General features: G+C 51.7%; 1 protein-coding gene across 1 annotated transcript in view; it reads right to left on the bottom strand.

Annotated features, from left to right (window-relative positions):
• LOC141117509 (cathepsin K-like) overlaps nt 1-15,039 on the bottom strand; it is a 59,898-nt gene that overhangs the window by 3,196 nt on the left and 41,663 nt on the right. The window contains exon 7 of the mRNA XM_073610407.1: nt 5,603-5,708. Coding sequence (XP_073466508.1) covers nt 5,603-5,708 — 106 coding nt within the window. The remainder of the gene's footprint in view (nt 1-5,602; nt 5,709-15,039) is intronic.

Genomic DNA, 15,039 nt, shown 5'->3' with positions numbered 1-15,039 from the left:
GCTGCACTAATGGGCACTGATGAGGCTTCACTAATGAGGTGCAACTTATGAACACTGAGATGCTGCACTGATGGGCACTGATGAAGCTGCACTGATGAGATGGCACTGATATGCTGCACTGATGGGCACTGATGAGGCTCCACTGATGGGCACTGATGAGGCGCCACTGATGAGGTTGCACTGATGAGATGGCACTAATGGGCACTGATATGCTGCACTGATGGACACTAATAAGCTGCACTGATGGGCACTGATGAGGCTGAAATGATATACTGCACTAATGGGCACTGATGAGGCTGCACTGATGAGGTGGCACTAATGGACATTGATATGCTGCACTGATGGGCACTAATAAGCTGCACTGATGAGGCTACACTGATATACTGCACTAATGGGCACTGATGAGGCTGCACTAATGGGCACTGACGAGGCTTCGCTGATGAGGAGGCACTGATATGCTGCACTGCTGGGCACTGATGAGGCTGCAGTGATTGGCATTGATGAGGCTGCACTGATGGGCACTGATGAGGCTGCACTGATGGGCACTGATGAGGCTGCACTGATGAGGTGGCACTAAAGGACACTGATATGCTGCTTTGATGGGCACTAATAAGCTGCACTGATGAGGCTACACTGATATACTGCACTAATGGGCACTGATGAGGCTGCACTAATGGGCACTGATGAGTCTTCACTAATGAGGTGCCACTTATGAACACTGAGATGCTGCACTGATGGGCACTGATGAAGCTGCACTGATGAGATGGCACTGATATGCTGCACTGATGGGCACTGATGAGGCTCCACTGATGGGCACTGATGAGGCTGCACTGATGAGGCTGCACTGATGAGGTGGCACTAATGGGCACTGATATGCTGCACTGATGGACACTAATAAGCTGCACTGATGGGCACTGATGAGGCTGAAATGATATACTGCACTAATGGGCACTGATGAGGCTTCACTGATGAGGTGATACTTATGAACACTGATGAGGCTGCACTGATGGGCACTGATGAGGTGGCACTAAGGGGGAACTGATATGCTGCACTGATGGACTTTAAAAAGCTGCACTGATGGGGCTGCACTGATCAATACAGCAATGATGATCAGTGCCCTTCAGGGCCGGACTGGGAATAAAAACCAGCCCTGGAAATAATTTCATACCAGCCCCATAGCATTTTTATACCAGCCCAACTGCATAACGTCATTATTTTTTTGTTCACAAAAGGGAAAACCATGCATTTTAAAGCACATTTGAAGAGTGTATTATATATAAATAAGAGAGACATGGAATTTACAAACAGCAGCAATTTTTAATTTTTTTACTGGCAAAAATCATGCCATTTACTGGCACATTTTTTACTGATACTGCAAAAAAAAGGTTTCAGTGCAAATATCAATATTTAAGCAATAAACTGCTATTAGCAATGTGTTAAGTTAAACAAAAGTCAAACACCATATTTCTCCTCTTACATGAAGGTCAGATTAATATAACCCAGCACAGAGTTCCCCCATATATCAGGAGGATTCCCCTTTACAGTGCAAGGGAACTCTGACATAAAGGGGAACATTGCAGATCATGATCTAAGCAGGAACTCTGATATAAAAGGGGGGCACAGGTGACCAGAGACCCCACTTATATCAGAGTCCATTGCTTTCCCCTTTACATCAGAGTTCTCACTTACATCAGGGTCTGCAGAATTGCCCTTTACATCAGAGTCCCCCCTTGCACTGTAAGGTGGAATCCTGCAGACTGTGATGTAAAGGGGAACTCTGGGAATGTGGGGAGGACTCTGGTGACCAGAGACCACCTTCTGCAGAAAGAAAACACTAAGGTATGGGGGTTTACTGATATAAGGGGGAAACCTATATATCAATGCCCCCTTACAATATTGTATTGACCCCCCCCCCTCTCAGGTAGGCCTAGCGGCGCTGTCACTGACCTCCTCTCGGGTGCACCGTACAGGGCTCAGTCAGTCGGCTCCAGCTCGGTGGCTCTGGTTTTATCCCATAGTTTCCTCTCCATAGTCTATACATGTCTGACTTCTCCCATGACCCCCATCCCTGAGGCACTCGCACTGTTGACTCCGCTCCAGACTGCAGACGTGATATAAGACAGGAGATGGTCAGAGGCTGCGGATGGTACAGGAGAGGTCAGAGGCTGCGGAGGGGACCACAGGAGAGGTCAGAGGCTGAGGAGGGGACCAAAGGAGAGGTCAGAGGCTGAGGAGGGGACCACAGGAGAGGTCAGAGGCTGAGGAGGGGACCACAGGAGAGGTCAGAGGCTGAGGAGGGGACCACAGGAGAGGTCAGAGGCTGAGGAGGGGACCACAGGAGAGGTCAGAGGCTGAGGAGGGGACCACAGGAGAGGTCAGAGGCTGAGGAGGGGACCACAGGAGAGGTCAGAGGCTGAGGAGGGGACCACAGGAGAAGTCAGAGGCTGAGGAGGGGACCACAGGAGAGGTCAGAGGCTGAGGAGGGGACGACAGGAGGTCAGAGGCTGAGGAGGGGACGACAGGAGGTCAGAGGCTGAGGAGGGGACGACAGGAGGTCAGAGGCTGAGGAGGGGACGAGAAGAGGTCAGAGGCTGAGGAGGGGACGAGAAGAGGTCAGAGGCTGAGGAGGGGACGAGAAGAGGTCAGAGGCTGAGGAGGGGACGAGAAGAGGTCAGAGGCTGAGGAGGGGACGACAGGAGGTCAGAGGCTGAGGAGGGGACGACAGGAGGTCAGAGGCTGCGGAGGGGACCACAGGAGAGGTCAGAGGCTGCGGAGGGGACGAGAAGAGGTCAGAGGCTGAGGAGGGGACGAGAAGAGGTCAGAGGCTGAGGAGGGGACGAGAAGAGGTCAGAGGCTGAGGAGGGGACGAGAAGAGGTCAGAGGCTGAGGAGGGGACGAGAAGAGGTCAGAGGCTGCAGGGGGGGACAGGTGGTCAGAGGCTGCAGGGGGGGACAGGTGGTCAGAGGCTGCAGGGGGGGGCAGGAGGTCAGAGGCTGCGGGGGGGGGCAGGAGGTCAGAGGCTGCAGGGGGGGGGCAGGAGGTAAGAGGCTGCAGGGGGGGGCAGGAGGTTAGAGGCTGCAGGGGGGGGGCAGGAGGTCAGAGGCTGCAGGGGGGGACAGGAGGTCAGAGGCTGAAGGGGGGGACAGGTGGTCAGAGGCTGCAGGGGGGGGGGCAGGAGGTCAGAGGCTGCAGGGGGGGGCAGGAGGTCAGAGGCTGCAGGGGTGGGCAGGAGGTCAGAGGCTGCAGGAGGGGTAGGAGATCAGAGGCTGCGGGGGGGGGGACAGGAGGTCAGAGGCTGCGGGGGGGACAGGAGGTCAGAGGCTGCGGGGGGGGGGACAGGAGGTCAGAGGCTGCGGGGGGGGGGACAGGAGGTCAGAGGCTGCGGGGGGGGACAGGAGGTCAGAGGCTGCGGGGGGGGGGGGGGGGACAGGAGGTCAGAGGCTGTGGGGGGGGGACAGGAGGTCAGAGGCTGTGGGGGGGGACAGGAGGTCAGAGGCTGCGGGGGGGACAGGAGGTCAGAGGCTGCGGGGGGGGGGACAGGAGGTCAGAGGCTGCGGGGGGGCAGGAGGTCAGAGGCTGCAGGGGGGGCAGGAGGTCAGAGGCTGCAGGGGGGAGACAGGAAGTCAGAGGCTGCAGGGGGGAGACAGGAAGTCAGAGGCTGCAGGGGGGGACAGGTGGTCAGAGGCTGCAGGGGGGGGACAGGTGGTCAGAGGCTGCAGGGGGGGGGGCAGGTGGTCAGAGGCTGCAGGGGGGGGAGCTGGTGGTCAGAGGCTGCAGGGGGGGGACAGGTGGTCAGAGGCTGCAGGGGGGGGGACAGGTGGTCAGAGGCTGCAGGGGGGGGGGCTGGTGGTCAGAGGCTGCAGGGGGGGGACAGGTGGTCAGAGGCTGCAGGGGGGGGACAGGTGGTCAGAGGCGGCAGGGGGGGGGGGACAGGTGGTCAGAGGCTGCAGGGGGGGGAGAGGCTGCAGGGGGGGGACAGGTGATCAGAGGCTGCAGGGGGGGGGGGCAGGAGGTCAGAGGCTGCGGGGGGGACAGGAGGTCAGAGGCTGCGGGGGGGGGACAGGAGGTCAGAGGCTGCGGGGGGGGGGACAGGAGGTCAGAAGCTGCGGGGGGGGGCAGGAGGTCAGAGGCTGCGGGGGGGGCAGGAGGTCAGAGGCTGCAGGGGGGAGACAGGAAGTCAGAGGCTGCAGGGGGGAGACAGGAAGTCAGAGGCTGCAGGGGGGGACAGGTGGTCAGAGGCTGCAGGGGGGGACAGGTGGTCAGAGGCTGCAGGGGGGGGGGACAGGTGGTCAGAGGCTGCAGGGGGGGGGACAGGTGGTCAGAGGCTGCAGGGGGGGGACAGGTGGTCGCAGGGGGGGACAGGTGGTCAGAGGCTGCAGGGGGGGGGGAGCTGGTGGTCAGAGGCTGCAGGGGGGGGGACAGGTGGTCAGAGGCTGCGGGGGGGGGGACAGGTGGTCAGAGGCTGCAGGGGGGGGGAGCTGGTGGTCAGAGGCTGCAGGGGGGGGACAGGTGGTCAGAGGCTGCAGGGGGGGGTGGACAGGTGGTCAGAGGCTGCTGGGGGGGGAGAGGGTGCAGGGGGGGGACAGGTGATCAGAGGCTGCAGGGGGGGGGGCAGGAGGTCAGAGGCTGTGGAGGGACGCAGGAAGAGGCACAGGCCACCAGATGCCAGACACTGTGCGCTACAACCGCTTTACCTTTAAAAATGGCGCCGCTCGGCGCCATCGTGTCACTGCGCATGCGCCCGCATTTCCGAAAATTGCCGAGCGTGTACGGGTTTTCCCGAGAACGGCTAACCTCGGAACAGCGCTGGCGCCTGCGCAGTTGCACGTCGGCCCGGCCCCCGCAGCCATTTTTCTTTCAGGCGCCGCTGCCCTCACAGCGGCCGCAGGGGTAGCCAGACCACCGGCCCACCGGGGGATTTCCCGGTATCCCGGTTGGCCAGTCCGGCCCTGGTGCCCTTATCAGTGTAAATGTGTGCTGTCACAGGATTGCCAGTTTTTGGCTTTCCTTTCCTCACACAGTGACAGGGCCGAGGAAAGGAAATGCATTTATTTGCGACTGGACACAGCTGATCACATGGTAAAGGACCACTGTGTTTGTCCCTTTACCTCGATCTGTAATTAGCAATGTCCAAAGGACACAGCGATCACAGAGCGCACCTGATGTATGCCTGGTGGGCACGCAGGGGGACGGGGTTCTGGGAAGACATAACTAGATGCCCTCCCAGAACTGGACGACCACACTGTAGCTGTCTTTCAGCTAAAGCACAGTCGGCAAGTGGTTAAAGTAGGAGCTGGTAAATTGACTAATACAGTCAAGTAAATTTATTTACAATATATACCTTTCCTACAATAGATAAAGGTTCATATGGAATCTAGTAACTAACTCCTTCATAAAATATCACAGCTCAGCTTTGTAGAGCAAGGTAAGAGCTGGTTATACCTAGTTAAATACGTTTTTTTTTCCCTGGTTCAACCTGATCATATACTAAGGGCCAAGAGAGGCTACCAAAAAAACCTTATGGTGATAATCATTTTATTCGCAAATGCACTTTTATGAAGTTCTTACTTAAATGATTTCTTCTTTTAAATGTACAGTATACCTGTTTTTAAGCAGCCAGTAGGCCTTTCCATTTTCTGTACCATATCCTGCTGCCAGTACTGCATGGTCTAATTTGCTTGAACTGCAGTTACGGTCATAGTACACACCTAGTTCACAAAAAGAAAGTATGTTAAAAAAGTCAGCTTACCCTTCTGTATAGACTAATAACTAAAAATGTAAACAATGAATTGATATACTATATTGCTAAAAGTATGAAAAAAGTTGACAACCCCTCCATGTTGTTGATACTGGTAACATAGCTCCCAACTGTCACAGATTTCGAGGGACTGTCCCTGGTTTGGAGCAATGTCCCTCTGTTCCTCATTCCTCCTAATTTGTCCCTCATTTTGGTCTGATCTATATAGTTGTATATAAAATGCACTTTTTATCTTTCAAGAAATGTTTCCCAGTGCTAAAACTTTCATCCAAATTCTAAATTGCTGCATTTGTAAGTTTTAAAAGCCAATATAAAGGAATAGTAGTGGTAAAAAAAACCCTTGTAGATTTAATGAACTTTTTTTTTGGTTAATTCTCCTTTAAGGGTGTGTAGCAGGGGGCGTGTCCTATGCCTACATACATTTGCTAGTAGGTGTCCCTCATTCCCATCTCAAAATGTTGGGAGGTATGCTGGTAATACTACACCAGTGGCAGAACTACCAGGGTCGCAGTGGTCCCACTTGCAAATGGGCCCTGGTGTTCTGCCACTGTAAGGGGGCCCCAAGACAGCAGGAAAGACTTCGGCTCCAGCGCCTGATGTAGGAGGGTGAGCTCATCTCTAGAACAGCTGGTACTCATAACTGCCGCTTGACTTGGCCCCCCCGCCGCTCATCTCATCCTGCACCACTGCAGGCGGGCCTGCTGGTTCTCCTGTCATGTCACTTGCCCCGCATCCCAAAACTGTTGCTATTGGGATGCCAACCCCGCCCTGGCAATGCTTTCCTGAACACTGCCACTGAGTGAGAGAGGCAGAGCGGGGAGTGTGCTGGCCGCTGTCTACTGGAGCCGTGTCGGCTGCTTTAAGGAGGAGGGGCAGTGAGCTTTAGAATGGCTAAAGTATGGAGTGAATAAAGGTGGATGTGGATGGGCGGTCACAGTGCTGGGAACATGAGGGAGAGATATGTATAGGAGGAAGGGGAACTGCCAAGTGCTGAGATGAAATCTATAGATGGCTTGGAGCTGGATTCAGAAGAGAAAGCTGAATAAAGGTGGGTGGGGGCTAGGTGCAGAGGTGAGAACTGTCTATTGATGGGGGTGCAAAGGTGAGAGCTGTGGACAAAGGTTGCCAGAGTGGGATGTGTGGAGCAGAGATGAGCTGTAGAGGAGGGATTCAGAGTTGAGTTGTGAACGGGGGCGCACAAGTAAAGTGTGAACAGGTAGTGCAAAGGTGAGTGGTGAATAGGGGTTACAGAAGTCGAAATTTGCCTACTACAATCGGATGTTGGTGTAGCAATAGCAGATTGCCCGCAAGTACTTGGCACACCTAATTCTACACCTTCATTCATCTCAGTGCAGGTTTCTGAGAGAACTGAAGGTATAGTGGGGTTGGAGATCCCAGCTGATGAGGAGCAAGGAGAGGTCCGCCTTGTTCTATGGTGTGGGTCTATTAAGTAAGCTTGCCAACGGACTGCATGGGAGTCTACCAACTCTTCTGCATGTTGTGGCTCAACACGGCCAGCTGCCGACAAAAAAAAAAGTGCTGAGGATGCGCCATGTCCACGACCAGCACTGTTGGCTGTAGACACAGAGCCTGCTTGCCCTCTTTTAGTGGCCTATGAGTGTCTGCTTTTCCTTGTTGGCCTTCCAGACATACTGTATATGATGTATTTGTAATGTATTTGAATAGGTAGGCCAGGAATGGCCTGCAGTGAGATGTAGCTGCACAAAGCTGGGATGTATATATATATACTGAATATATTGCAGCTAACTGAATCAACTGCCTGCCTGTAGTATATTAGGAAGAGAACAGGAACAGTCTGCAGTGAGATCTAGTATAGTATGTATATATTATGTATGTAGTATATTAGGAGGAGAACAACAGGAACGGTCTGCAGTAAGATCTAGCTGCACAGGATACAGTACTGAATATACTGCAGCTAACTGAATCAACTGCCTGCCTGTAGTACATTAGGAAGAGAACACCAGGAACGGTCTGCAGTGAGATCTAGCTGCACAGGATACAGTAGTGAATATACTGCAGTTAACTGAATCAACTGCCTGCCTGTAGTATACTAGGAAGAGAACAACAGGAACGGTCTGCAGTGAGATCTAGCTGCACAGGATACAGTACTGAATATACTGCAGCTAACTGAATCAGCTGCCTGCCAGTAGTATATTAGGAAGAGAACAACAGGAACGGTCTGCAGTGAGATCTAGCTGCACAGGATACAGTACTGAATATACTGCAGCTAACTGAATCAACTGCCTGCCTGTAGTATATTAGGAACAGAACAAAAGGAACGGTCTGCAGTGAGATCTAGCTGCACAGGATACAGTACTGAATATACTGCAGCTAACTGAATCAACTGCCTGCCTGTAGTATATTAGGAACAGAACAACAGGAACGGTCTGCAGTGAAATCTAGCTGCACAGGATACAGTACTGAATATACTGCAGCTAACGGAATCAACTGCCTGCCTGTAGTTTATTAGGAAGAGAACAACAGGAACGGTCTGCAGTGAGATCTAGCTAAACTGGATACAGTATACTGAATATACTGCAACCAGGGCAGGTACAAGGGGTGGGCAGAAGGGACGGATGCCCTGTGCGGGACCATTTACTGGAGGAAGGGGGGCGCAGTAGAGGCCACGCTACAGACCCCTTTGATCTGTGGCTGCAGCGCTCCCCTCCCACCTCCTCCTCTTGTTTGACACACAGCGCCAGGAGCGCTGTGTGTCATACAGCTGGGTCTGTGTGTGTGTGTTCGGCGGCGCCGTAAAAAGGACCCGCTCCCCTAGACTGGCTCATGTGGTAGCCGATTGAATCAGTGTTCCGCCTATCACACGAGCCAGTCTAGGGGGCGGGACCTTGTTACACCGCCGAACACACACACAGACCCAGCGGTGTGACACAGAGCTGCAGGAGATGTCGGCTGTGTGATGCATCCAGGGCAGGATATGGTGAGTCTGCATAGGCAAAGTGAGGCTCAAAATATGGTCACAGAGAGAGAGGCTGCGATTATGGTCACACAGGCTGCGATTATGGTCACAGAGAGGCTGCAATTATGGTCACACAGGCTGCAATTATGGTCACACAGGCTGCGATTATGGTCACAGAGAGAGAGGCTGCGATTATGGTCACACAGGCTGCAATTATGGGCACAGAGGCTGCAATTATGGTCACAGAGGCTGCGATTATGGTCACAGAAAGGCTGCAAATATGGTCACAGAGGCTGCGATTATGGGCACAGAGAGGCTGCAAATATGGTCACAGAGGCTGCGATTATGGTCACAGAGGGGCTGCGATTATGGGCATAGAGAGGCTGCGATTATGGGCATAGAGAGGCTGCAATTATGGGCACAGAGGCTGCGATTATGGGCACAGAGGCTGCGATTATGGGCACAGAGAGAGAGGCTGAAATTATGGGCACAGAGAGAGAGAGGCTGAAATTAAGGTCACAGAGAGGCTGCGATTATGGTCACAGAGGCTGTGATTATGGGCACAGAGGCTCTAATTATGGGCACAGAGAGGCTGCGATTATGGGCACAGAGAGAGAGGCTGAAATTATGGTCACAGAGAGGCTGAAATTATGGTCACAGAGAGGCTGCGATTATGATCACAGAGAGGCTGCGATTATGGTCACAGAGGGGCTGCGATTATGGGCACAGAGGGGCTGCGAATATGGGCACAGAGGGGCTGCAATTATGGGCACAGAGAGGCTGCAATTATGGGCACAGAGGCTGCGATTATGGGCACAGAGAGAGAGGCTGAAACTATGGGCACAGAGAGGCTGCGATTATGGGCACAGAGGCTGAGATTAGGACCCACCCCCCTAGACTGGCTCATGTGGTAGCAGATTGAATCAGTGTTCCGCCTATCACACGAGCCAGTCTAGGGGGCAGGACCTTGTTACACCGCCGAACACACACACAGACCCAGCTGTGTGACACAGAGCTGCAGGAGATGTCGGCTGTGTGATGCATCCAGGGCAGGATATGGTGAGTCTGCATTCATAGGCAAAGTGAGGCTCAAAATATGGTCACAGAGAGAGAGGCTGCGATTATGGTCACACAGGCTGCGATTATGGTCACAGAGAGGCTGCAATTATGGTCACACAGGCTGCAATTATGGTCACACAGGCTGCGATTATGGTCACAGAGAGAGAGGCTGCGATTATGGTCACACAGGCTGCAATTATGGTCACAGAGAGGCTGCAATTATGGTCACAGAGAGTCTGCAATTATGATCACACAGGCTGCAATTATGGTCACACAGGCTGCGATTATGGTCACAGAGAGAGAGGCTGCGATTATGGTCACACAGGCTGCAATTATGGTCACAGAGAGGCTGCAATTATGGTCACACAGGCTGCAATTATGGTCACACAGGCTGCGATTATGGGCACAGAGGCTGCAATTATGGTCACAGAGGCTGCGATTATGGTCACAGAGAGGCTGCAAATATGGTCACAGAGGCTGCGATTATGGGCACAGAGAGGCTGCAAATATGGTCACAGAGGCTGCGATTATGGTCACAGAGGGGCTGCAATTATGGGCACAGAGAGGCTGCGATTATGGGCACAGAGAGGCTGCAATTATGGACACAGAGGCTGCGATTATGGGCACAGAGGCTGCGATTATGGGCACAGAGAGAGAGGCTGAAATTATGGGCACAGAGAGAGAGGCTGAAATTAAGGTCACAGAGAGGCTGCGATTATGATTACAGAGGCTGCGATTATGGGCACAGAGAGGCTGCAATTAGGGGCACAGAGGCTGCGATTATGGTCACAGAGGCTGCGATTATGGGCACAGAGAGAGAGGCTGAAATTATGGTCACAGAGAGGCTGAAATTATGGTCACAGAGAGGCTGCGATTATGGTCACAGAGAGGCTGCAATTATGGTCACAGAAGCTGCGATTATGGGCACAGAGGGGCTGCGATTATGGGCACAGAGGGGCTGCGATTATGGTCACAGAGAGGCTGCGATTATGGTCACAGAGAGGCTGCGATTATGGTCACAGAGGCTGCAATTATGGGCACAGAGGCTGCGATTTTGGGCACAGACAGAGAGGCTGAAACTATGGGCACAGAGAGGCTGCGATTATGGGCACAGAGGCTGAGATTAGGGACACAAAGAGAGAGGCTGAAACTATGGGCACAGAGAGACTGCGATTATGGGCACAGAGGCTGCGATTATGGGCACAAAGAGAGAGGCTGAAGCTATGGGCACAGAGAGGCTGCGATTATGGTCACAGAGCCTGCGATTATGGGCACATTGAGGCTGCAATTATGGGCATAGTGAGGCGGCATTGATGGGCACAGCGGTAGGCTGCATTTGATGGGCACTGGTGAGACTGCATTGATCTCTTGTATCATGTCTGCAGTCTCTGAGGGGAGTTTGCTTAATTAGCAATGGTATTGGTAATATGCAGCAGGAAGGGGGTTAATGCACTGTCACTGATGCATTAGTATAGATCCCATCATCTGTAGGCGCTGTAGATTTTCACAGGGGGGGCGCAGTTTTTCATCTTCGCCCTGGGCACCGGATGACCTTGTCCCGGCACTGACTGCAACTAACTGAATCAACTGCCTGCATGTAGTATATTAGGAGGAGAACACCAGGAATGGTCTGCAGTGAGATCTAGCTACACAGGATACAGTACTGAATATACTGGAGCTAACTGAATCAACTGCCTGCCTGTAGTATATTTTAAACAGAACAACACAAACGGTCTGCAGTGAGATCTAGCTAAACTGGATACATTATACTGAATATACTGCAGCTAACTGAATCAACTGCCTGGCTGTAGTATATTAGAGACAGTACACCAGGAACGCTCTGCAGTGAGATCTAGCTAAACTGTATACAGTATTGTGATAGACCTAGCCGGGACAGAGGCTTTTGGAGGGGACTGAATGCTAGCCTCTTGCCTACAGATTATGGGCCCTGGCATTTGGGGGAACAGTGCTCTTTGTGAGCTGTATGCCTGGGGACCCTTGAGGTGGCGATACTTTAGATTCAGGTCCATATCCCCCCAAGAGACAGACTCTGGGGGCCCTGTATTTGCCATATTACAAATAGTGACTGATTCATACTGTTGGGACAGATACTGTGAGGAGATGCTGATGTCAATTCTAACCACCTGTCTCTGTCTGTTGTCTTCTATAATGTAAATGATAAATACTCGGGGGGTCGTTACAACTGGTGGCAAGCAGCGGGATCATTCCCACAGCCCAGAAGGACAGCTACAAGAGGACACAGGCCAATGGAAGCACAGTATGAACGGCTAAAGCGCTCTACCCTCAAGGCCTTACTGGAGAACCGGGGTCAACCGGCCAACAACCGTAAAAAGAGGGACATTATCGCAGAACTAGTCAAAATGAATAGAGCCGAAAGACCCAACATAACTGAAAGGCCCAGCGTAACAGACAGGACACCCGAAGAGGCAAGTTTTGATCGGGCTGTTAACATAAGACTGGCACATTATGGTCCTAACCCTACAGCGGAGATCATAGACCTAGTTATAGCGGCTGTGGAGGCAAATTGGCTACAGCAAAGAGGTGCTGCAGCAGCAGCAGAAGTCACAGCAGCACCAACTTAAAGGAGAGGAGAGGTACAGATACCAGCCACCATGGAAGAGGAATTCAGAAGGAGGTTGCGAGAGATGCAGATACAGCATAGAGGACCAGTATCAGAGCAGTTCCTGCTGGGATGGTCTGATTCTATCCACTGTGAACTCTGGAAGAAAGCGCTAACTCTCAAGCAGCAACACCAGGGAAAAGTTCTCCCCTCCATCCATGTAAGTTACTGGTCCCAGTATGAAGTATGAATGCTGTTATTGGGGGAACAACCAAAGCAGGAGTGGACAGCTGAGTTAAGCAGGCTGATCCAGGCAGAGATGCGGGTGGACGAGAGGTACAGAGCAGGGGTGTAACTACCACCATAGCGACCCATGTGGGCGCTATGGGGCCCGCAGCCGAGTGGGGCCCAGTGAGGATAAGAGCACCGCCGGCACAGTCTCCCAGCCAGGGGAAGAGAGAGGAAAGGAAGAGGCAAGCTGTCCGTATCAGCAGAGAGCTGAATTGCCCGATGTAAGAGCTTTCATTAGAAATTCCAGTGTTCCCGGGGCTCACGTCACATAGCTCCACCTTTTGGCCCGGTGCCTTTGATAGACAGAACGCCGATCCAATGCGGGACATGTGACGTCATCAAAGGTGTCGGGCCAAGAGGTGGGTCTATGTGACGATAAGCCCCGGGAAGACGGGAAATTCAAATGAAAGCTATTACAGCGGGCAATCCCGCTCTCTGCTGATCTGGGTGGCTTGCCTCTTCTTTTACATAGGTGGGGCTGTATGGGGCACAGGCAGACCAGGCTGTATTGAGCACAGGTCACGCTGCATTGGGCACAGGTCACGCTGTATGTGACACAGGTCACGCTGCATTGACACTAGGGCAGCTGTGGGGGGGGGGGGCTGTTTGCAGGGGGGCCCCATACAACATTTTGCTATAGGGCCCTGCTATTTCTAGTTACGCCCCTGCTACAGAGCCCTCCGGTGGTATGTAGCCCAAGAGTGCCCGTGGTCAGCCCCATGGAAGGCTTTGACTATGATGGCCTGGGATTGTTGTATTGGAGGCTGTCCAGGGACCCTGACTTTGGGAGTGATCGGGAGTGGCGTTTGGAGGAAATAATGGAGCACAGAGAACGAAGACTGAATGTCTCGGAAGGGCACTGGGCACAGGAAGATTTGGAGTTTCTGGCCATTCAGGAATGGGAGCTGGAGATCGCCTACAGACAGCTGCTAGACTCTGCTTAGCAGCAGGGTGGGGCTCCCTTTGCCAGGGACTCGAGCTGCACGATTCTGGCTAAAATGAATCACAATTTTTTTGCTTAGAGGATAGATCACGATTCTCTCAAGATTCTCGCGGCGTAACATCATCTTTCACATTAAAACAAAAAAAATTGTGCTAACTTTACTGTTTCGTTTTTTTTTTATTTATTGAAGCGTATTTTTTCCCATTGCATTTGAAAGCTGGGAAAATACAGTGTGACATAAAATATTGCAGCAATTGCCATTTTATTCCAGAGGGTCTCTGCTACAAAAAAAAATACACACATATATATATATATATATATATATATATATATATATATATATATATATATATATATATATATATATATAATGTTTGGGGGTTCCAAGTAATTTTTTTAGCAAAAAAAATATTGATTTTAACTTAAAGTGGGGTTCCACCCAAAAAACAAAAATACCTGGAAAAATTCTAAAAAAAAAACCCAAAAAAACATTTGGATATTTTTTTTTTTCACTTACCTCTAAAATGCCTGTTGCTAGGTGGTCCCTCGTAGTCTGCCTGTTCCTTTGCCTGGGCTGGTGACATCACTTCCCCCCTACCGATTATGGGCCCTGGCATTTGGGGGAACGGTGCTCTTTGTGAGCTGTTTGCCTGGGGACCCTTGAGGTGGCGTTACTTTAGATTCGGGTCCATATACCCCCAAGAGACAGACTCTGGGGACCCTGTATTTGCCATATTACAAATAGTAACTGATTCATACTGTTGGGACACATACTGTGAGGAGATGCTGATGTCAATTCCAGCCACCTGTCTCTGTCTGTTGTCTTCTATAATGTAAATGAGTCTAGTGTGGCTTCTCTTTCAGCCATTGTTGTCTGGGCTAATTAACCCTGCAATTGTACGAAGGAGTCCTGTATTTATACTAATGTGTGAAGCTCGGTGACCACAAGTCTGTCCTAAAGGTCATGTCTCTGAGTCACCTAGTCTGGGTAAATGATTAGATAATTAGCTCATGTTAATTAGGTGTCTGCTTACAGGATGTATTTTCATCCTGCGGTATATATTTGTGTGAGATCTCAAAATAAAATTCATTCCTGTCTTGAACCTCAACACAGAGCCTCGTCTCGTACTTGGGGGGAGAATTATTCCTATGGGTTTCTTGTTCGGCTGATCGGAGTGTTCGGTAGCTGCCTTTGTGTTCGAGTATGGAATGTCCTAAACGACTTTAACCCCTTTCATACTCGGGGTGTTGTTACAAGTATATATATATATATATATATATATATATGTAGCGCTGGTAGATTTTCCAATCTACCGCTTATAGGTAAATTTAGTGGGTTATCTGCTCTGTACATAGTTCAGATTCAATTTATCGTCAGATTTAGCCTCTGTTCCAGTTTGGCTGTGTTGTGTGCAGTTCCGCATTGTGCCTGTGGGTGTCATTGTCACCATGGGTCGGTGTTGAAAAGC

Source organism: Aquarana catesbeiana, linkage group LG13, assembly GCF_042186555.1.
Source record: "Aquarana catesbeiana isolate 2022-GZ linkage group LG13, ASM4218655v1, whole genome shotgun sequence".
Lineage (NCBI taxonomy): Eukaryota > Metazoa > Chordata > Amphibia > Anura > Ranidae > Aquarana > Aquarana catesbeiana.
The sequence above is the reverse complement of the archived record's forward strand: the minus strand, read 5'-3'. Positions and strand labels throughout refer to the sequence as shown.